At 39.6% G+C, this 23,141-nt stretch overlaps 1 protein-coding gene across 1 annotated transcript in view; it reads left to right on the forward strand.

The window, feature by feature from the left end:
- LOC139723248 (uncharacterized) overlaps window positions 1-1,291 on the forward strand; it is a 54,394-nt gene extending 53,103 nt beyond the window's left edge. The window contains exon 19 of the mRNA XM_071634506.1: window positions 1-1,291. Coding sequence (XP_071490607.1) covers window positions 1-966 — 966 coding nt within the window. The 3' untranslated portion in view covers window positions 967-1,291.
- The last annotated feature ends 21,850 nt before the right edge of the window (window positions 1,292-23,141 follow it).

Here is a 23,141-nt window from a genome sequence, read left to right on the forward strand (position 1 = left end):
AAGTCACGCTCTCAAGTCATCGTTCTAGATGATGACAGTGAGAGGGGAGAGGAACAGGAGGAGCAGGAGGATGATGATGAGGAGAGTCCTGGACTGGTGGAAGTCAAGAGTGGGGCTCCCAAGTACTGCTGTGTCTGCTCCTCTTCCGGGTCCCAGCACCCCACCCAAACGGCATGCTCCTCCTGCGAGCGCGGCTTGCACCCGCACTGCCTGGCCCTCCACAACTGCAGCAGCTTGGTGCCGCAGCTGCCACCCCTGATGCCGAGATACGTTGACACAGATGCAGACGCAAATGTGTTCGGGGATCGCCACGAAGCGCTGCTAGACGGGAGAGGTGGCGGGAGCACGGGCATTGTCGTCGTTAAGGATGAGAAGATCGAACCCGTCGTCCAAACTCAAGCACCCGTCTCGCCGAGAGACAAGAGACGGGGTGCCACTGTGGAGTTTGGAGCAGGGGTGACCTGCATCTGTCTCTGTAGGGGTAGTAGTTGCGAAGGGGAGAGGTGTGGGCAAAAGAGGCTGCTTGTCACAGACTTGGGGACCTCAGAAACCCTAGATGAGGATGAAGAGGAGGAGGCTGGAGGCACATCTCACATGGAATCTACCGTGAAGTCAGGGACTGTCTCAGAAGTTGCCACTCAGGATATGATAGTGGATGGAGAGCAAGTGTTCCTCCTGAATGAAGCCAAGGAGCATTTGTTGCCCAATAACTTGGAAGGGATGGGTGGGTTGTCAGAGAATGGCAGACCCGCAAGACTCAACAAGGCCTGGGTTTCCACCGAGTACGGCCAGCGCTTGGGCATCAATGACCTGGACGAGCTCCACGTGAGTCTCGAGGGCCACAACGCTGTGCAATTCAAGGACATCGACGTCATCGTGGCCAAGATCGAGGAGGAGCTACATCAGGCCGAGGAAGTCCACGATCAGGGAATTGAATGGAGCGAAGTCGACGTCTCTGCGTCATAGCACAGGCTCATTCAACATTCCATGCATTTGGCTGGTGTGAAAAGATGTTTTGTTGTCCACTTGTTCCATGCGTCTGCACTTTGGGAATTTCATACACATTGACAACTCTTGACGTGGTATAATCAAATGTACACAAATGCACACAGAAACACACACACATAAAGCAGACTAGTAAATGCCCTCAAACCCACACCCTGCCCACTGTGTTGGTGTTTCGTCATCTACTGAATATGCTGTATAGTCCATGTGTTGAATGCTATTTGTGAATTTAACATAACTCAGAATGATCCTAATATAAACATGACATGCACACATATATTTTTTTCCCCGGTTATTACTATATATCCAACAATCATGAAATTAACCCCACTCGCAAAATTGTCCTTAAGTACAGTTACAGCAAATCTTAATGCTGGAGCTATGGCACAGAACAGAGGATAAGGCACTGGCTCCCAAGATTAGACAATCACACAGCGAACCATTAGGGAGTTTTAGATTTGTGATGAAGACATTAAGACAATGATTGCATTGACCATTCTCCTCTCTCCCTGCGTCATGTTGCAAAGTATACATAGCTTTAGATTTCACGAAGACGCACCCTATACAAAGTAAAATGGTGCACCCATATGTCTTTCGTCAGAATGGCATCAACAAACTCTCTGCGTCGTGAATTTGAGCAGATGCTAAAATGAAAACTCAGTGAAAACTCGGAGGACCTGAGAGCGATTTTTGATAAGCAGTCTTATACATGCCAAGAATAGGTGTTTTTTTTCTCTCTCTATGAACGTCCGCCTCACAAATCTACAGCTCACTTTTATTTCTGTGGTGACAACACCTTCTTAATATTATGATATTTCAGTCCAAATATGATTGTAGTACAAACACGAATAAATTTAATTCTATTCCAGTAAAAAAAGGAGGAAAAAAAAGTCACTGACTTCACAAAACCTAGTTGCTTTTGTTGTTGGTTTTTTTTTTTTTGCATTTTGTTTTGACTACATGCCATGACAGAATATTGTCATGCATTAGGCCCATATTGTGCTCCATACTCTTGACATAACAATTGGCAAATACATTAGCCATGAAGAAAGGGGAAGTTGCGTTGTGTGACTTGGTTTGTTGCAATGTTTGCCTCAAGTTATGTGCATAGTGCGATTTAATCTTGTGTAGTTATTGAAAAGCTTAAGTAGTTCATATATTTTGTAGAAAAATGATGAGGACTTCCAGATTTTGTAGTACATATCTATTTTTTTATAGTTTTGAGCCTTGAAAAATTAGAAAAATTATTATATTTATTGTTTGATTTACATTATTTTTCAGTTCATCTCTGAAATCATAGAATGATGTGATTGCTTTTCTAGTGGAAACAGATATCAGGATGTAGATATACTCGATCAATTTCTTCTTCCAAGAGATTTTGGGATGATTTGTATACAGTAGGAGAATATACATTTTGATGTTTGCTGGTCATGAAATACGGAAGATGATCCCAGGTCATCACAAGAATTCGGTCCCGTGCCAGGGGAAGGTTGTGACATTCAGTATGAGCAAATCATAATCAGACGAGGAACTGCAAAGAACAACTCAACTTTACATTCTATATAGTTTGTGATGGCCATGCAGTACTGAATACGCAAATATTTTGCAAGGATTTTATTTTCTTGAATTTCTCGTGTCGGTACTGTTTGTGAATTTAAAAACATGCAAAAATCTAAGCTCTGATCCTTACATGAATGTGACTTGCATCATACAATTCTCTGTCAAACTCCACAATCACGAATTCAACAACTCACGAAATTGCAGGGAAGTCCCGATTCGCAAAGAATTAGGCTTGCTGAATATATAGCATATACAGTACTGTAATAGTGGAAATTTTCAAGGTGTTGAAATTTTCGCACATTTCGCGCACCCAGAAACTAGTGCAAAAATAAAAGCACGGGAATGTTTCTGCTTGCCACATGTTCCTGTACTTGACTGTCTTGATTTTGCGGAATTAAAAAAACTCGAAACTCTTCTTACCGGGCCGAGGGCGAAAAATTATTCGTGCGAAAATATCCACTTTTACAATAATTTATTTTTAAGTGCAGCTTTTCAATATCAGTTACATTTAACAGTGTCTGAAGCCAAATTGTATGCAAATTGTTTCTGTTGAATTTCAACTCATGAGTGTGCTTAAGGCAGTGCGTGATTAGTGCTTTCATTATTCTCTTCAGCACCTGGAATTTTTCTTGTATTGTCCACCCCTATGCACTTAGGGAAATAGACAAGATCACACGAATTTGCTTAGGTTTAGACATATTGATTGTGCATGCATGGAGAACAATTTGCAAATTAGGGTGTAACAGGGAATATATGAACTTGGCAGTGGAACAGATGCACATGAAAGCACCCCTGCACCTCCGCACACCCACAAACTTGGATATGTAAGTGCAATGGTGGCAGGAATTCAGAGGTTTTAGAGAGGGGCAAACACAGGCACTTCAAGAGCTCGACAATCAATCTTAATGATTCTTCTGTCTTTCTCTTTTTTTTTTTCTTTTTTTTTTAAAGAAAAAGTGGATGTGTTCAAGTATTTTTATTACGATTTACCACTTTACAAACAAAATTTTTGACTTTGGCATACACATATTTATGGTCTGCCAGAAATAGTTCATTTCAAACACAGTCAATTATAGCCAAAATGTTAAAAATGAGTCTAACTGAAATACTGTCCCATGATGTTGATGACATGGAGCTATAAATGTATAGGAAGCAACGTTCATGTTTTGAATTGCAGTGTTTTAAATATTTTTCCTATTTTTTATTGTCTTGTCAAATACAATTCAGTTCAATTCAACTCAATTCAAAGCTTATTTTATTTTTCAACACATCACAAATGTTAACAAGTTACCGTATTTGTGGTTAAAATCGGCCTAACAGGTAATCTCCCTTTTAATGGGGTTGTGAGGGGCCGAGTTTACCTGTTAGGCCGCGTGTACCCACAAATATGGAATGTGAATGAGATGACGGTACAGTGAAATTGATTCCCTTCTAGTAGTCTTTTAAATCAAATTTGTGTGCCATAAGAATGGAAAGTAAATTTAAGACAAGTTCAATGAAAACTGAGCAGTTGATGCTTCATGGTCCCTTACTTAAAGATGGAGGAATACATGCATGATGGAGGCAGACAAACTTTTTAGCAGACTTGCATCCATGGACCCAAAGTTCACTGTCATAGAGGTGTTGAGGTCCTGTGGTTTGATAGACTCTGCACTGTGCATTCGATAAGGGAGGCGAGGGTTCAAACCCGCCCACAGCACATGTATCCCTTTCTGTGCAATGCTCTTCTTGGCCCAGGTGTGAAAAAAGAGAAACGGGTACATATACAGCGAGAAACCGAATGTAATTATGGGTTGAATGTGTCATGTGTGTCAGCCCGGCTCAAGTGCTTTCCAGGGAATAGGATGAGTGCACTGTTGGTGTGGGTGCATGTGCTGAGGCTGCTAACCACATTCAGTGTTCATTGTAGTTCTCACAACTTTATAGTGAGAGACTTTGGTTTATCATTACAAGAAATGATCAGCTATGGGCTCATCATGGTACGAGATACACACAGTTTATGGCAGGAGAATGTAATCTGCAAACTCTCTTTTATGTCGGAGATGGCACATTTTCAAAAATCCAGAAATTTCTGGATTTTAAGAAAAGTGGAGATATTCCCTGAAATCTCTGGAAAAGGCAAAATTTCTTCTTTTCTGCCTGTTGGGAAGTATGCGAAAGCTTGCACAAAAATGTTTGTCTCATGCATTCTTTTCGTCTTTACACAAGCACGTGCAGTTTGTCAGTTACGTGAAGGCAACTGGAAAGAAGGCAAACAGAATACAGTGTAACAGGGAATGCGTACTGAAATGATCACTTTTTAGATATCAGTATGCTGTGTTGGATAAATTCAAGCACAACCTAACCATGCACAAATTGCCATATGTGTGTTACGTGAGGTAGCGGTATGGGGAAGATTTGCAAAATTGTGTTCTTGGTTCAACCATTATGTTGACCTGTATTGTTTCTCTGCCGATTAATCAGAAGTTTTCTGTGTGAGATATTTTCAGTGCAGTACAGTGATCCACGCTTGTTGTGCTGAGGCAAGGGGCATGAAGACAACAGCAACTCATTTGGCTAAATTTGTCATTTTACACAGATTTTCCAATACTTTGGTGCTTTGGATTCTTTTTACATTGTATCATTTTATGTTTCGCTGTAGAGTTTGCCATAGCTTTGCCACGAGTAGTTATTGCGGAATTCAATTAGGATGCAACTCGTTAGTATCTTTGGTTTCATCATTCTGCAACTCTTGTTTTGCTACAGTGGCAGTCATATTCATCTACGTGTACCACAACTCATTGAAGTATCGCATGAACGAGGAGCACCACTGATCACACTTTGAGACATGATCAGATTGATACACGTTTTTAGTCCGTTGTTGGCTCAAAGCCATGTGAGAAGGAAGATGTAAACGTCTCTTATGTCGTAATGCTTAGATCTGTCGAGATAGCGGTTGCTACTTTCTTGGTTTTGATGGTCTAATGACGTAAGTGATCCGCTGAATGCATGTTAAGCATATGTGCATTCTGTGCTGAGAATTATCCATGCAGATTCACTGCTTAGGTTTGCACCTCTCTGCTTCGTAATGTCAGAAGGGAAAAAAAGAAATTCCCTGCACATTTGCTTGCACTTGAAACACAATCATTTTTGCCAATGTAGCAATGAGTGAGTGAATGTCTGGGCAAGTATTTCATCTGTGAACTTTCCTGGAGTATTGACCAATTCTGTGACGCGCTATGTGTATTTTGGGCATGGGCAGCCCCATTACGCGGTGTCTCAGCCGACCCCTCCCCTCTCCCCCACCCCTGCCTGTGCACGGAATGAAAAACTGATGCATGGTTGTTTTAGCCAATGGGCGTGTCGTACTGAGTGCGCGAATGCTTGCTTAGTGCGTGAACCTTTGTTACAAGTGCGCGATAAACATGTTGCCCGGGGGGGTAGGGGAGAGGAGGGAGGGGTCGGCTGGGACATCTCAAAATGAGCTCATGGCTGCGCCCAGTGCCACAAATTGTCTGCTGCCCTCAACGAACCTGAATCGGTCAATAGGAGATAATAAATTCTGGGAAATGTTACGTGTTGCAACCTCTCTGGTCACCAAAGCATTACAATAGGGAGGGAGGTTCTCATTTTAGTGATACAAGATCTTCCCCTCTCTGATCTGTTCATATGCTCTTAGTCCCACCAATGTATTTTCATGTTTCCTTGATTCCAAATGCTTATTTTGGCACAATTTCATGTTTTACTTGCAGCCTGTACAGTTCTATTCACTTCCTGATCAACGATATGAATACAGAAGTAATTTTCTATTTGAGGCTACATTAAATTAATTTCAATCTGAAAATAGATCATGTTACATCAAATGACAAGCAGATATCCACTCTAAATGAGTAAGGTGAGAAGAAAAGACCAATTGCGCTGTCCAAACTGAAAAAAAACAACAAGCAAACAAATTTCCCAATCATGCGTGGTACCAGCTTATGTTTTTCTTTTATTTCTTGTATGGTAGAGTGTTGTCGTTAGCCTAGCATGTTTCTAGTACCCAATATTTATTTTCCAGTCAAGAATCGTGTGACAGCTTATACCATTTTCAGAAATTTGTCTATTGTTTATGGAACAATGTAATGTGATCAATCACACATCTTCACACATTTCCTGAGGGTGCCGCCTTCCACTATGTTTGCAGTGCTCGATTTCTGAAGTGGTAGTGGATTCCTGTTTTTCCACCTTCAAGTTGGTCTAAGTTTTGATTGATACTTGAGAGGAGTAAGTTTCACTTTCAACAGAGTGTCCACCCTGGTTGTACTTCACGCATCTAAAATTAAACCTTCGCTCATCCTGTTTACCCTACATTGGTATGTTGCAGGACGATTATGCTGGTCGCAATCTAACTTTCATCTCATGTGATGTAGTGAAGAGAAGATTATCACAAATGTGCCAGACGACTAATCATTGTCACTGAAATCTGTTCTCGTCTTTACTTCCTGCATGATATGTTTACCAGAACTCTTCATGGAAGAGGACACTCGTACTCAGCTCTCCGATTGCTTCATCCAAATGACCAGCATTGTGTTACAAAGATGAGATGAGATTTACATAAATGTCACTAGGTTGTTTAAAGAGATATTTTTTTCCAATTGTGTGTGCCATGTGTGTATGTGTGTGTGTCATGTGTGCATGTCTGTGTGTTATGTTTGTATGTCTGTATGTCATGTATGTGTGTGTGTGTGTGTGTGTGTGTGCGTGCTCCTTAGACAGCCATAATGAAAATGCTACTTGTGCAAGATGGCTCTTGTAAATCAATTAAAAGCGATGGCACTGAGAAAACAAAAACAATCACCAAAAATCTATGTGAGCTATACAATTCTTGAAGGATGTGACTCCAAATGGGTCTATTCTAAGTGCCAATGTCAAGAAATGCCACTGAAATGTTGTTCTATGTATGTCATGAAACATTGGCAATTTATATAAAGTCAGCCATGATGTCACTGAAGTTTTAATTCATTGCCATATGCAGTGAGTGAGTGATATTGGATGAACATGCCGGTGAAGGAGGGCAAAAACTTACCACACACCATTTTTTCAGAGTTTTAATGGAGAGTGGTCTTGACACCTTCCAGCTCTTAAATGTCTCACTACAGTCATCGGACCATTGTGTTGCCATGCTGCAAAACTTTATGTGAATCTCAGAGAACCATGAAATTGATCCTAACAAACCTCGCATAACCTGACCACAAAACTGACCTATGGAAAATGTGAAGTTGTCATATGTTGGACCATGTTCATTGTTGTGGCAGCCCCTCACATTTACCCTCATGCTCTGTAGATTCAATTCAATTCAATTCAATCCTTATTTCCAATTCATTATATAGATATAGAATACATGTGAATATGAGCAAATTGTACAAAAGTGTAGATATAAAACAATGAAAACGTTGACAAAACAGGCTAGATTATGAAAAAAAATATGACATGGGGAAAACAGACAGCATAGGTACATAAAGAACACAAGCTCATTATCATTGTGTGTGTAGTTGATCAGAAAATGGTATGTGCACATGGCAAGATATATTTCTGGATTGACTACTTACATATAAATTATGTAAGTAATCATGCATGCAAGTACCGTGGGATCAAGTACATGTATTATGCAATCCCATTCCCTCTTCCAGATGCTTCCTTAACAGTGTAAGAGATGTGACTGGTTGTAACAGATGTTATGTGCATAAAATTGTATTCTTTTATTCCCAAATGAATTATCAGTAATTGGTAAAACAGTAAGTCAAAGGGTGTCTTGCCTGCAGCTGATTTTGATGGTGTCAAGCATTCACAAGCAGTGTTTTTATTTGCCCTGATTTTTTCCCTGTAGTTTCAAAACAAGGTTAGTGATTTGCTTACTCATTCTTGTAAGAACTAGGGTAGTTCACAATGTTTACAGATCCTGTTCATTTGTAGGTGTAAACATGGATATCATTCAGGCATATCGCTAGAAATGTCATGCTCAGAGAGATACGGAAGCAAACTTTTCATTGTAATGAGAGACGAGGCTTTTAGATTCAACCTGCATTAGATGAAATTTTTGTGAAAATTTATTTTTAGAAAAAGATCAAGATTCCCTTCTGTTCGTTTTTGAAGATTCCAATAGCATTATGTGTGTCCTTGTACTGATACTTGTAGCTGGATGATAGTAGGGTGATGATGCAGTTGGCATGGTAACGCCAGGGTATCCCAGGGTGAGCAGAAAATGGTTCTATTGATGAATTATGAAAAGAATGGCTGTAAGTGAGTCTCTTGGAATATGTAATCGTGTGTGCATATGGCAAAACAAAGAATTCATAAGTGAGCAAAATTCAGCTTATATTTTTTCTCAGTAGGAACATTTCTGTGATGTAATCATATTAAAAAATTTGTAGATCTTGCCAATTTTACTTGATGCTTCTGAGTTTATTCCTTGTAAACATCTTGCTCATAAATGGGCGACTGGATGGATATGTCATATATACAACTCAGAACAACATCTCCTTTTGTTTATGAGCATGTTTCACGTTGAATAACAAAATTGTATACGTATCATTTTTCTTAAGCAGTGCGCAGTGTTCTTGGTGACGCGACGGAGGTATATCATACCTTGTCGATAATGCTTCCTACACATCTTTTCATTTGTAGAAGGAGAAGATAATGTTTGTAAAATATGCAGTGAAAATGAATATGAAAGGATTCAATGTATGAAATATCAGTGTGGAAAATAATGCAGAAAGAGGGAACCGTTTGTGAAATAGCATTCTGGAACTATTCTCGTCTACGTTGTCTCTTGAATGCATTCTCTGCTGTTTTAAAAAAGTCACAATTTAGCATTGAAACATTCCACCATCCATAATATGATGTTTGTGATGTTTGATTACCCTCAACACTTGTCTTAGTGAATTGCTACTGTAAGATGCTTGATGTGGTTTCTATATACTATCGAAAGGGAAATTTGTGGCCTTTGCTCGGAATATTATGACGAACATTTCTCTCTTTATTATGAGATTATATGCCAACAGCTTTTTGATGTGGAAATGTATGCAATGTAATTTATGGATTGATATATTATTCTTTATGAACAATTTGCAGTCATTTTTTTAAAAGTACTCAAATGGAGATATTGACGTCTCATTATTTGTGCTACCAGGTTTTATTAGCTCACCTGAGCCGAAGGCTCAAGTGAGCTATTGCGATCGCTCTTCGTCCGGCGTCCTTCGTGCGTCGTCCGTCGTCCGTCGTCCGTCGTCCGTCGTCCGTCGTGCGTCGTGCGTAAACTTTTTACATTTTCATCTTCTTCTTGAGAACCCCATGACCGATTTTCACCAAACTTGGCAGGTAGCATCCCTAGGGGGATAGGATCTCAATTTGTTCAAATGGGCACCATGGCCCACCTGGGGGGCCCCAGGGGGGCCCAAACCCCCTAAAATTAAGGAATCTTTAAAAATCTTCTTCTCTAGAACCAGAAGTGATAGGGCTTAGTTAATACTATGAGTTAGTACATGGATGACTGTAGTTTCAAGTTTGTTCATGGGGGAATCAGGGGTGCCCCCCTTGGGACCCAGGGGAGGGGGCTTTAGAGGGGTCCTAATGGGGCCTAAATTGTACATTTTCATCTTCACTTTGAGATCCCTATGTCTGATTTTCACCAAACTTGGTAGGTAGCATCCCTAGGGGGATAGGATCTCAATTACTTCAAATGGGCACCATGGCCCACCTGGGGGGACCCCAGGGGGGCCCCAAACCCCCTAAAATTAAGGAATATTTAAAAATCTTCTCTAGAACCAGAAGTGATAGGGCTTAGATAATACTATGAGTTAGTACATTGATGACTGTCTTTTCAAGGATCAGGGGTACCCCCCCCCCCCTTGGGACCCAGGAGAGGGGGGTGGGATGGGTCCTAATGGGGCCTGAATTGTACATGTTCATCTTCTTCTTGAAAACCTCATGATGAATTTTGACCAAACTTAGCAGGTAGCATCTCTAGGGGGATAGAATCTCGATTACTTCAAATGGGCACCATGTCCCTCTTGGGGGGCCCCTAGAGGCCCCCCCCCCCCCCACATTAAGGAATATTTAAAATCTTCTACTCTAGAACAAGGAATGATAAAGCAAAGTTAATAACATGAGTTTGTACATTGATGACTGTAGTTCCAAGTTTGTTCATTGCAGATCCAGGGCTGCCTGCCCCCCACTCCCTGGAGTTGAGGGGGGGGGGGGGGGGATCCATATGCAGACCTATGTAAGTTTCCAATGTTCTCAGGTAAGAGTGTGCAAGAATGCATGGAAGGTGAAATTGCGATACTCAGGTGAGCGCGTGACCCGCGGGTCTCTTGTTTGATAACGGAGTGGAAATATTTTCCATCAACTCAGTGAAATTTGCCAGAAACCAGAATTGGTGCAACAATGTGTTCTTTGTCATCTGTGGAGCTGATACCAAACTTGTTTACCAGCATTTTAGACACAAAACGAAGCATGTTTCATTTGGATTATTGAAAAGTTGTAGGGAAAGAGAGGAAATAGAGATAGATATATTGATAGATAGATGGATAAAGAGATAGATAAAGAGAGAAATAGAGATAGAGAGAAGAGAGAAAGATGAAAGAGTGAGAGAAAGGAAAAGAAAGAGGAGGATAAGGTGGCATACCTGTGTGCTAGTCAGTTAGCCTTTCATCAAGGCTTGTCATGTATTATAGACGTGTTCATGTGTCGTCCGTTCATACATGTTTTTCACGTGCGTGTGCAAATTTTCCACCAGTCTCGATGAGTGTATGCAGGTTGCAGATGATCTTTACTTGTTCTTGTCTATTGCATAAATATTTCTTACAATGATGGGAGTAGATATATATGTATCTATTATATGTGTATATATATCTATATATATATATGACACCTTTCATACTAAAAACAGAAGTGTATGTTTTATATCATGGAAAGGGGAAACCTTGCCAGTGTGACATGAATTTACAAAATTTTGTATTGAGCGACTTGATAGTGGATTAAGCTCATATTCACCTTGTATGTGTGTTGGTTCCATGACATTTGCCCCTGCGACAATTACTTTCATGAAATATCTGCAATGCTAAGCCAAACGTAAATTCTACCCACAAACATAACCCTAACCCAAATCCTTAACCTCGCATCAAACTGAACTTAAAACCCTATCACAACCTCAATCATATCACTAAGTCCTTGGAGAAAATAAGACTGGAGCAATCGTCGCCGGAGCAAATGTTGTGCCACCATGTGTGTTAACTTTTCAATGTGAGTCGCCACTTCGGATGTTGTATCGCACGCACATCACACAACTGGAATTGACTTAATAAAGAAATGTGATTTTTTTGTTATCACAAACGTAAATAGCTGGTGTCTTGGCAAACTATGTATTATTCTGATTCAGGCTGTTTCTCTGCAAAATGGGAAAGACAAAAACATTTCAGTGTTATTCTTTGTGAGTGAGTGTATGTGTGTGTGTGCGTGTGTATGTGTGTTATTAAGTAAATGGAGTCACTAAAGAAAGTGAAGATGTGCATTGTGTTCTGATGCGCGCTTGTGTTTCTGTTCTTGTCACACACAGTTTAATTCAATTTTCAATTTCAGTTCATTTTTATATTTCTCAGGAAACTGTCATGAAAAAATAAATACAATTGTACAATACATAAATTCTAAAGTTCAAATTGGGGGGAAACCTTCACCTGAATGACAAGCTGTCTCGATATGAAAATATACATGATGGTGTACACATAATAATACACAGTGGTACTAGACTATACAATCTTACACTGCAGGAGAAATATGATGGGACCTACATGAAAGCAAGCTTGTTAAGTCATAGGTCCCAAAATGAAATCAGGTAAAGGGGCGTATGGAGCACCGGTATCCATTTTGACCAAAATGATTGAGGAAAAACGATGTAAAGAAAAAACAACAACAACAAACTAGTAAAGCACTCCGAGAGCGCAGGCCTCCGCCAAGCAGCTACTTTCCACCGATGATCTTGCTCTTCCAACAGAGATTTTTCTCCTCTCCACCACTGGGGAAAAGTTCTTTGGGCTCTTCCATAGAGATCACCCATAGGTATACATGCTGAAAAATCACCCGATTTTCCAATATAGAAGCGTGGGTCTGGGGCAATCACCCCGTGGGCAATTACCCCGGACCCTTCTCCTGGCCCTAATCCTAATCCTGAACCTAATCCTAACCCTAACCCTAACCCTAACCCTAACCCAAACTCCTAACCCTAAACCTATATATATGAATATATATATTATATAATTATAAGAAGAATGAGTCTCAAACACGCCATCTGTAGATCCAACAAGAAGGTTTTTATTTACAAAATTTTTAACCCGCCTTGGGCCTTCGTCAGTGTAGTGTATGCATACACTACACAGATGGCGTATTTGAGACTCATTCTTCTTATGATCATAACATTCGAAGTCCAACACGTGGAAAATTCCAAGATATATATATATATATATATATATATATATATATATATATATATATATATATATATATATATATATATATATATAAAGGTCAAAGGTCACGTGTCACTGCAGTTTGAATGAAATTGCATTTTCAGCTGGTAATTTGTAATGGCAGACAAAATAGACGTATGAATGCTACAATACCATGCGCAGCTATACGAGTCAAAACACTTTTGTATTAAAGAATGCATGCAATGTTTTGTTCGTGGCATCCCGTTTCATTTGACACACCACCCCAAAATATTCTTGTTATCTGGTTGACTGCTCATCACGTGGTTTGCTGAAAAAGAGCGTATAAATGCCGCCAAGCAGTTTGAGGTGGCGCACGATAAAGTCACCAACCATGTATTAACTCGGTTATTTTTGTGCACAGGGAATGACTTGGACTGCGCCAATTTCCAGGGGCGGATCTAGGAATTCCGTAAAGAGGGGCGTCTTTACAAAATTAAAGATAATTAAAGATAATAAAAAATAAGGGGGCGCGCCCGTGCGCCCCGCCTGGATCCGCCACTGCATTTCCAAGGTGTAAAACGAATAAGGCATGGTTCTTTTTTTTTGGGGGGGGGGTGCAATGTAACAGGATTTTGCATTGAGGTGAAAGATTAGATGTTCTCGATTCAACGAGGCGAAGGCAAGCTAAAAAGAGCATATCGCCTCATACGAAACCTTGTACCATCGCACTCATGATTAGTATATACGAGTTATATATTAATCGGCTAATCGGCATTGCTAACTATAGTCTACGCTGTGAAATAAGTTACATTGATTAAGTGCAATTTCCGTGTTTTCGTCGATACTAAAGCAAATACGTCATTCCTCGTATTATAGAGTTACTAGTAATAATATATACATTCAGTTGTGCGCAGAAAGGAAGTAGGCTATATGGCAAGGATGGCGGGGTGTTTTAAGGTGAAAGGACGATAATTCGTGATAATATCTGCAATGGCTAGAAAAAATTTGCACTTTCGCCTTTGGATCATTAAACGCCGATAGCGAGTAGCCTTGATAAAAATTGCGGGGAGGGGGGGGGGGGGGGGGCGTCTGTCCTGGTCAGAAAGGGTTTCAAATATTGCGTGGTAGACAAGTAGCCTTTGCCGGTCGGTTTTGGACTCATCATCATAGTTTATCAACACCGTCATCAACATCGTCATCATCGAGGATATCTTTACCGTTGCTATCCATCACTAGTGACCTCAATGACTTGGCTATGACTAAAGATTGTGTACATACATTCTATCCGCACTGTTTATTACGCCGATCATTTTCATTACCCTCACACCAGCGTACATACCGACGATATTGCTGGTACTACAGTTTGTTTGTTTGTTTGTAAATAGAAGTGACTATGATCGGAATCATGGCTTGCTGAAATAATAATTATTACAGCAGGTTCGATGATGGTCAGGTGTGTGTAGGCCTATACTATACACAACACACACACATGCGCGCGCGCACACACGACAAATTAGATTAGACAAATAATAAACGAAACATGTGAATCAAGCTAAAAAGAACTCTGCAAAGCGAGCACAATAAGGGAATAATGTAACTACACGAGAATGCGAGACATTTATCAAAATTGCTGAAACATAAACTATCGCATTTCAGCTCAAGGCATGAAATTTACGAAGCTACAGTAGATTGTATTATTTTTTTTTTCTAGGCCAAGTAAGTGTTCAATGTAAGTACTAGTAACCTTTAAACAATCTGTGCCACAAGAATTATTCATAGCCAATAGAAGCTCCATAATAGTACATGTAGTTGTTATTTCCATAATGCTGAAGGTGACAACTCGAAAGCCACAAGGCAGTAACTGAGCTATCATTAAGAATGATGGCGTTAAGCAGCCGCAAGGCATATCATCTTTGACGTCACAGCAGGTCGTAAATTGTGTGAAGAGTAAATATCCCTCTTTTTTCTTTTTCTTTTTTGGTAACTCACGTAAAAATAGCTAGCATCTGAATTATTCTGTAATTAGCAAGATACTTCATCATCCTTTAGTTTACGACTAGAAATTCTAAAACGTCATTCGTTTACCGCGAGGAAAATAGTTATAAAAATCATTGCTGAGATGTTGACTATGACGTCATAATAAACGAGTGAAAACGTCATGGAATTGACACCCCCAACGCCTCCGAGCTGCCATGTAGTTCGCAGATGATGGAAAAAGCCTGTGGTCTGTAAATCTTTGTCTTTTTCGTACATCCCCGTAGGCAAGCGACCTACAGTTCACTTGAGTGATACATTGTGACGTGATTCAATGTCATTAACACTCGACAGCGCCTGTTGCTGAAATAAAAACAAGCTGCGGGCGAACGTGAAAAATGTTCCGCCCTTTAGCGCGCCACCCACTCCAACTAAAGAGTGGGTAAACAAGCAAGCAAACAAACAAACAAACAAAATCACAGTCTAGCAGCAGAATAGAACTACAAAGTTTCCACGTGTTTCAGCACACGAGTCATAAATGAGTATCAGTTTTTTTGTAATGCATACATATTTATAGAAGTCAACATGATTTTCATTGACAGTACTACGCTGTTATTAAGAAATCTCAGGAATGAAAGAATATAGTTATTTTGTTGAAGGAACGGGCATTATAGCGGAGATGGCCTTATTGATGTTACTGTAAGAACCTTCCAAACAACAACAACAACAACAACAACAACAACAACAACAACTACAACAACAACAACAAGTTCATGATTCATTATTATGTACATCCTCAGAAGCCTGTGAATACTCAGATGAGAAAGATGGTAAAAGATTCTGAGACATGTTCATCGCGTCCATGCCGAGGATTGACGCATGGTGCATGGTATCGTCACCGCCTTGCCCGGCTACTATAAAGCGGGTGGCGGGTTCGAGTCCCAGACTGGTTCCTATATCTCTCCACATTGTCTATCGATACAATGAAGATAGCTTAATGAAGTTATTTATTTCGCTTTAAAGGGATGGTATAAAGTTTAGGTTGAGATGGGGATTCAGGCTTTGACTTCTTACAGGGTAATGAGAAACCACTTATGATAAGATATGATAGAGCATGAAATTCTATGAGGAATTCCAACCTCTGATGAAAATTGTTTTTGAAACGCCTGACATATCCCGAAACAAAAAGGTCCTAATAAAAGGTGGGTCCCATGATCAGGACCACTTCCTTTTTACTTTGCTGTTTGATTACTCAGCCATAACAAAATCAATTAAAAAAAAACTTCCTCTTAAAATGGTATGCTCTTTCATATTAATCATATATATGTGGTTTCTGATCATCTCGTAAAAGTTAAGACCTAAATCCCAATCTCAGCCAAAACTATACTATCCCTTTTAATGGAAATTTCCAAATCAATGTGTGTCTTTAAACACATAATACATCATACCGTACATCTTCATACATCATTATTATATCTCGTTTTCAGCTTCACATACATGCATGGCAGTATAACGAAAAGCTATGATGTCATGTCTGTTGTTGTTGATTTTCTTACTTTCCCTATAGTCGGGCACAAAGACACCTGTAGCTGTGGTGAGGGCCCAGCCCAAGGATAAGAAAGTGGAGAAAGCAGCCAAGTACGTGACGAACTTCTCCGAGACGTTCGCCGGCCGGGCCGAGGCACAGACCCAGTTCGTCGATGCCATCAACGGATGCCGGACTGGATGGTATGGTGGCCGATATTCATATTAAGTGTGATGACCTGCAATACTTGGGTTCAACATACGTGTGTTTGCTTGTTTTTGTTGTTGTTAGTGTGGTTGTGTTTTGTTGTTGTTGATGTTGGTTGTTGTCTCTTTTTTGGGGGGGGGGGTAGGGGAGTCGGCACTCGTCTCAATATTTTATATTGGTGATTTTACTTTAACCATTGTTCAGCGCAGCCAAACCAATTTTATACTCTTACTATTTGTGTGTGTGTGTGTGTGTATGTATGTGTGTGAGTGTGTTTGTGTGCGTGGATTTGTGTATGTATGTGGTGTATTCGATTTCTTCGCCCAACACATTTTCCAAACGTTTTGAAGATAAAGAAAGCAGCTATTTTTTTTCATGTTGTGGGCATTCAAGTGAACCATTTTGCTTCACTTCAGTCTAGAAATTTTCAAGGACGGAGGAGGTTCCGTATAAACTGTGCTCAGGGGGCTCGTGGGCTCATGGGCTCGTGGTTGTCACTCCAAAACGATGATAGCTCCTCTCAAGTTAAAGGAAATCGTGTAAAGCCAACAATGAGGGATTACATTATCTTTTTGTTTTTCTGTCGAAGTGTTCACCCCCTTATCCACAGCTAAGTATTTGTTCTAACACTGTAAGTGCTGATTTGTAGACGAAATTATCCTTGATTATGTATTATTTTTCATGGGACTCTGCAATAATTGTGAGACATCATTATATGATTGTATCTATATCTATGATTGCATATTTGATTAGTTTTTGTATTCATCTTTACTTGTTTTGTTTTTATTTTCCCCCATAACTCCTTGCAAATTGGCAACTCACAGTTCCAGCGTAGAGGAGATGCTGCTCGCGGTCACTGACCTCCTCTCGGGTCACAGGGAGCTCCTCTGCAGCCTGACGGGGTTTCTGCCTCCGGGTCACACCATCGGAATCCAGAACAACGACCCCACCCAGGTCATCGTCCGCATTCCAGGTCAAAGGTCAAGTCTTAGCCGAGACCAGCTCAACCAATACGTCGAATCGATACGGGTAAGAACAAAAATTCGCCCATATAGTAATTGCTCAGCCTCCCTCTCCGTTCTCTGACACAGACACAGCTCCCCCTCCCTATTGATAAAAGCCCCATTAAAGTGCATTATTGCACGTCATAACTGGAGAAAAATCAAACATAGAGAATGTAATAGGTAGTTAAAGAAAAGTGAATCCCATAATGAAATATAAATGTGAATTTAAGGAATGCAGCAATATCTATAGTAGAACTCATCAGAGAGGTTAAAGCTAAATCGGATAACCTGTTCAAAGGTATGAATCCTTCAAGTATCGCTGGATGAGAAGAATTCAACAATTTGTGACGTCATGTGTGGACAACAATTAGAGAAAATTCAACATTTTCACCTTTCTAGTACAATGAAAGAGCACTAGACGTATTTATTTCAGAAAGCAGGGGGAATGATATTACACCATCATAATTATTATGTCAGTAACCGAAGAAATGTGTTTTAGTACTCATCATGAAAAATAAAATTTGTGTAATTCTCTTTGTAATTCTTTTCTTTATACCATTGCACATACGTGACGTCACGAAATGTAGCAGTCTTCTCATCCAGCGATGGCTGCACGGAAACCTTGAAGTTCATAACTCTTCAACGGATCTTGGTCCGATTTTCGTCAAACTTCGCTAATGTGTTCTATTGATATTGCTGCATTCACTCAACCCACATGTATCTTTAAGTTTCATTCCTCTTTAACTACACCAGGACGTGGCAAAAATGGAGATGATGATGGTTTATACGATGACGTGTGTAATGAATGCTGTTCTTTCTGTGTTCAGGACAAGTCCAGGTCATAGCACTACTTGGCAACATGCATGAGGATTCTCTCTTGGCAGTGCCCCCCCCCCAAAAAAAAAAACAAAAAAAAAAACTTGGTTGCCAAGCTAGTAGTGACGTCATATGCATATTAAGTAGTTCTTCCTCCAGGGCCATTCAAATCAGCTATTTGTCCTGTTCGCTCGTCTTTTTTCCCATCATTCTCTGTTAATCCGTATTTCGTGACTTGATATCAGATAAGCGAACATAACCTCTGTCTTATCTAACTAATTCATCCATTCATCTCTAATGATTCATCTTTTTTCTCTCTCTCTCTCTCTCTCTCTCTCACTCACTCTCACTCTCTGTCCTTTATATCTACATAAAGAATTAATTCTAATGAAAAGTTTAAGTTTGAGTTTGAGTTTATCAACAACAAAAAAACATTTATGAGAATTTGAATACACGAGGAACATATTTTGCATAAGAATACGAGTATGACAATATGAATGCAAAGCAAAGATTTATGTACAGATATAGATACATGCCTGATACATAATCATAACACATACAGATTTACCTTGATTATGTAGAACAAAAAAGTTGTTTAAAGGAAGACCAAAAATTAGCACAAGTGCTTGTCCAGAACGGTTCTCCAATGGTTTTCTACATTGGAAAGAGAAATCAAAAAACACATGGAGTGCAAACCAAAAATGTAAATTAAGTTCTTAATTAACTTAGATTTAGAATATAGAAATCAACCCTTAATAACAAATAAAATCTTAGACTCTTATGAAATGAAGACCTTGTTTTTGCCTCTCAGTCGTGAATACTGTATGCAAAATAGCCACTTTAGTGATGTGCTCAGTTAATGATTGTGTGAATTAGGCATTGTACCACTCTCCAGCTCAGCACAAGAATCATCCCCAAACCTAGAACTGAACTCAAAGAGACAGACCCTTCGATCTTTGACTAGATTTGATTGGAATGATGAGGCGGAAAAGAGACAATTTTAGGGAATATAAACAGAGAATTCTGTGGACGAATAAAGTATAAGCAACGATGAAATGTTTCAGAGGGTGTAGTTGTAAGAAAACATGACAAAGAAAGAGAGTACAAGGTGTTTGTTTGTTTCTTGTTTGTTTTGTTTGTGATGACAAACAAAGTGTAAGTGAGGATAAAGGAGGACATACTATCATAAGTTCGATGTTATGGATGTCCAATTCCAAGACATTTTCAAATTGGCTAATGTAAACAAAACGAAGAGTGTAAAATATCTGCATGCCACAATTGTTATAGAATTATCTAGTATAGAAATGATCCCTGGGTTCGAGTGCGATAAGAGTTGTGAGAGAGCTCCAAACGCTCGTATCAACTGAATTAGGGCGATCACTCTTCTCTTCGAGCCTGCGTAGTAATTGGGCGTTGACCCTGTGCTACCAACACGTGACTTGTGGCGTAATGCTAGAACAGGAAACACGGAGACATACGTGTATGCAAAGGGTTATCAAAGAGAACTTTAGTTTACCAACACCACTCTAATCGCGCTTCCATTGTGCAGCGAATAACAATATTTTTTGCTTCTCACGACCTTGACGCAGGCAGTGCCTAATTTTAGTCACCCAGTTTAGTTGTCATGTGTATAATTGTTTGTGTACCCATGAAGGCGATCTATGTTGGGCTCCAAGCGCGCTATTCATATTTTGGTTATCTGGATGCTGGGTTGGTTCAATTGAGCTGGAATTATGACCACTGATCGCGTGAAATAGTAGTGATCAACTTCCCCTTACATTCCGGTCGCTGGTATTTTTATGTTTTTTGTTTTTGTTTTCGTCCGCTCCTGATAATTGAGCTTAGCATGATATAATCATGTTAATGGGTTATGTATTATTTTGTGCCTATGGGATGAATGATGTCGCACATACACACACGCACACACGCACACACACACACGCAAACACACACGATACATATATATATATATATATATATATATATATATATATATATATATATGTATATATACAAGTACCATATAATATGAACGGAGAGAATGTTGCCTCTGTCCGTTGTTAGGACACAGAAAGAGAGGACATACAGCCATGATCATTACATGCGTTTTATAGACTGATATACTATCATTTTAAGCGTCATCAATGTTTTACCTATAATCAGCACGTGAAGTGATTTTGCAAAGTATTATATATATATATATATATATATATATATATATATATATATATATATATATATTACATATATATATATATATTCTGTGTGTGTGTTTTCTTCTTGCACGTTGGCGACATACGCTCCTTAAATGTGGAATGATGGTTGTGATTGTTTCCGAGAGATAATTGGCACAAAGCATTTTACATGAACGGCGGCATGGTGTACCTCTAGACCTTTCCTCCAAATTAAGTCTGCTACTCATGGGAATGCTAATATCATAGAAAGGAAAGGAGTATAGTATATTCTTAGAAGAGTTGATCACATTACCCCTACAGATGAGGCCGTGAATAGAATGAAAAATGGTTCGTTTGACTTTGATTCGAACTAATAAAAGCAGTAAGTTATCAATGCGCATAGTATTAGATTCAAGAGGTCGTGGCTGCTAAAAATGGTTCGTCCAAGGAGGATCCATATTCGACTGTTACGTCATGTTGCTCACGATCATCAGTTTCTAAATACGGCTCAAATGGAGCTAGCAATCAAACCGTAATTCTTTTTCCATGAAAATTAGTTATGTTTGATCGATAATCTGCGACGGTAGAATACGAATGCTTTCATGCCGTCGCTGATGGTCTGAGGAGTGTATTCAGAATAATTCAATTTCAGATGTTTCGATAGTATGTTGTATGCTTTGCGTAATGCCGCATATTATTTTGCTGAATTTGTATTCCTGAAATGGTAAATTGTTGTTATTGTTGTTGTAGTAGATCCCAAAATAGCTTCACTTGCTACTTGATTATTGTGAATGTGACTTTATGGAATGAAGATGTATATAAATCAAATGAGGCAAATACAGCGAGCCTGTTGGGAAATCGGTTACTAGTATCTGCTGATCACATTAAGCACTTCCAAAACTCTTAGAAATTTGTAATTTACAAATTCTGCATCGGGTGCAAGACCGTCTTCGTATTTCAAAGCAGCGTACAATCAGAGATAATTACGAGCTCTAGATTTACATAAACCTACCGTGCATCTTGATAGAACTACAGTGAAAAAAAATCTTGATCAAACGTAGTCACAACTTTGAGTACAACTCAGTGACATTTCGTCAACGTTGAAGAGACAAAGTGTATACAATCAATGACAAATTTTGACGTTCCGCAGTTTGAATGACTTGCGCTTAATGTTCCATTTGAGATGAATTAAATCGGGATAACATAAAACAACAACAAAGGTAGATGGAAGAGAGACAACACGGAGAGAATGTTAAAGAAGCGGGGGAGATGGAGAAATCTTTAAAAAGATAAGAAAGTTTATGATTTCAGAATTTTAGAATTAGCGACGTGTGTTTGAGTGTAATTTCAATAGTCATGTAACTGTCCTACATAAAAGACAATATGCCTATTGAGATTTTGAACTTAATAATTATAGAGACTTGTTCACCGTTGATAAAAATGAATTGTCAGTCAACTTTATTTCAGTACCTGCTTGTTTCCCGTGCTAGATAACGTCTCCTCATCAAAGTCTAAAAGTCTTAATTCATGTTCGAGAAAGTCACATAGTGTCGATGATTCTGTCGGCCTCGTTCAGTCGAGACATGGTGGGCCTTTTCGCGAAAAGGTCTTGATGAACCTTTGTGGTACCGTAGGCCTATTGATTACCAGCTCTATTCTTGCTCTCTCCTTGCAGGTGACTCTTACTTCTTTATTAAGATATCTATCCTCTTAGATGGGCGTAACTATAGATGCCGTGCAAGATATGCATGTGCTGGTATACGCGCAATCGTCTTCCCTATGGGGGAAATGCGTTTACGTAAAATGCACTGCTTGGCTATCCGTCCTTTTCCCTTGTGAGAAATGCCAAGTGTGCATTCAATCTTATCGTCGATATCTTGTTAGTATTATGTACGAGCGAGCAGGATAACAAGGGAGATAGATTAAAAAACAAAAAGACAAAACAGCAACATATCATTGGCATCACCATCCTCAAGACAAGAATACCAGGCGTGCGTGCCAACGTCGAATTTGCGCACTAACCGCACTCACATCATTGCGGTTTTTGACATCGATAGTATGGGCTTGTATGCATGATTCGACTTCGTGAGGCGCCCGTTGAATGCCAGGAAAGTTTGCTAATTTAACCCGATCTTCTTTCTCAAATCCTGGCTTCGTGTGATTATCATTGTGGCCTTTCTGGCTTGCCTTCTTGCATTGATGTAAAAGTAGTGAATTGCAGTGTGATTTTATTGTGTTTTAGCTGTTTTTCTTCTAATCGCTCATGATGGGACAGTAGTACTAATCATTACATGTGAAACGCCACAAGCGTCATTTCATTAAAGACGAAGCACGTCTGGCTTCAAACGACACAACGTACTTGAATTCAACAACCTGAATCTACAGCAATTAGGATTAAGACCTTCCTTTGTTTTTCAACTTAATGCAACGC

This window comes from Diadema antillarum, unplaced genomic scaffold (genome assembly GCF_040938485.1).
Source record: "Diadema antillarum isolate AM-2024a unplaced genomic scaffold, OU_Dant_1.0 scf00000183, whole genome shotgun sequence".
NCBI classification, from domain to species: Eukaryota; Metazoa; Echinodermata; class Echinoidea; order Diadematoida; family Diadematidae; genus Diadema; species Diadema antillarum.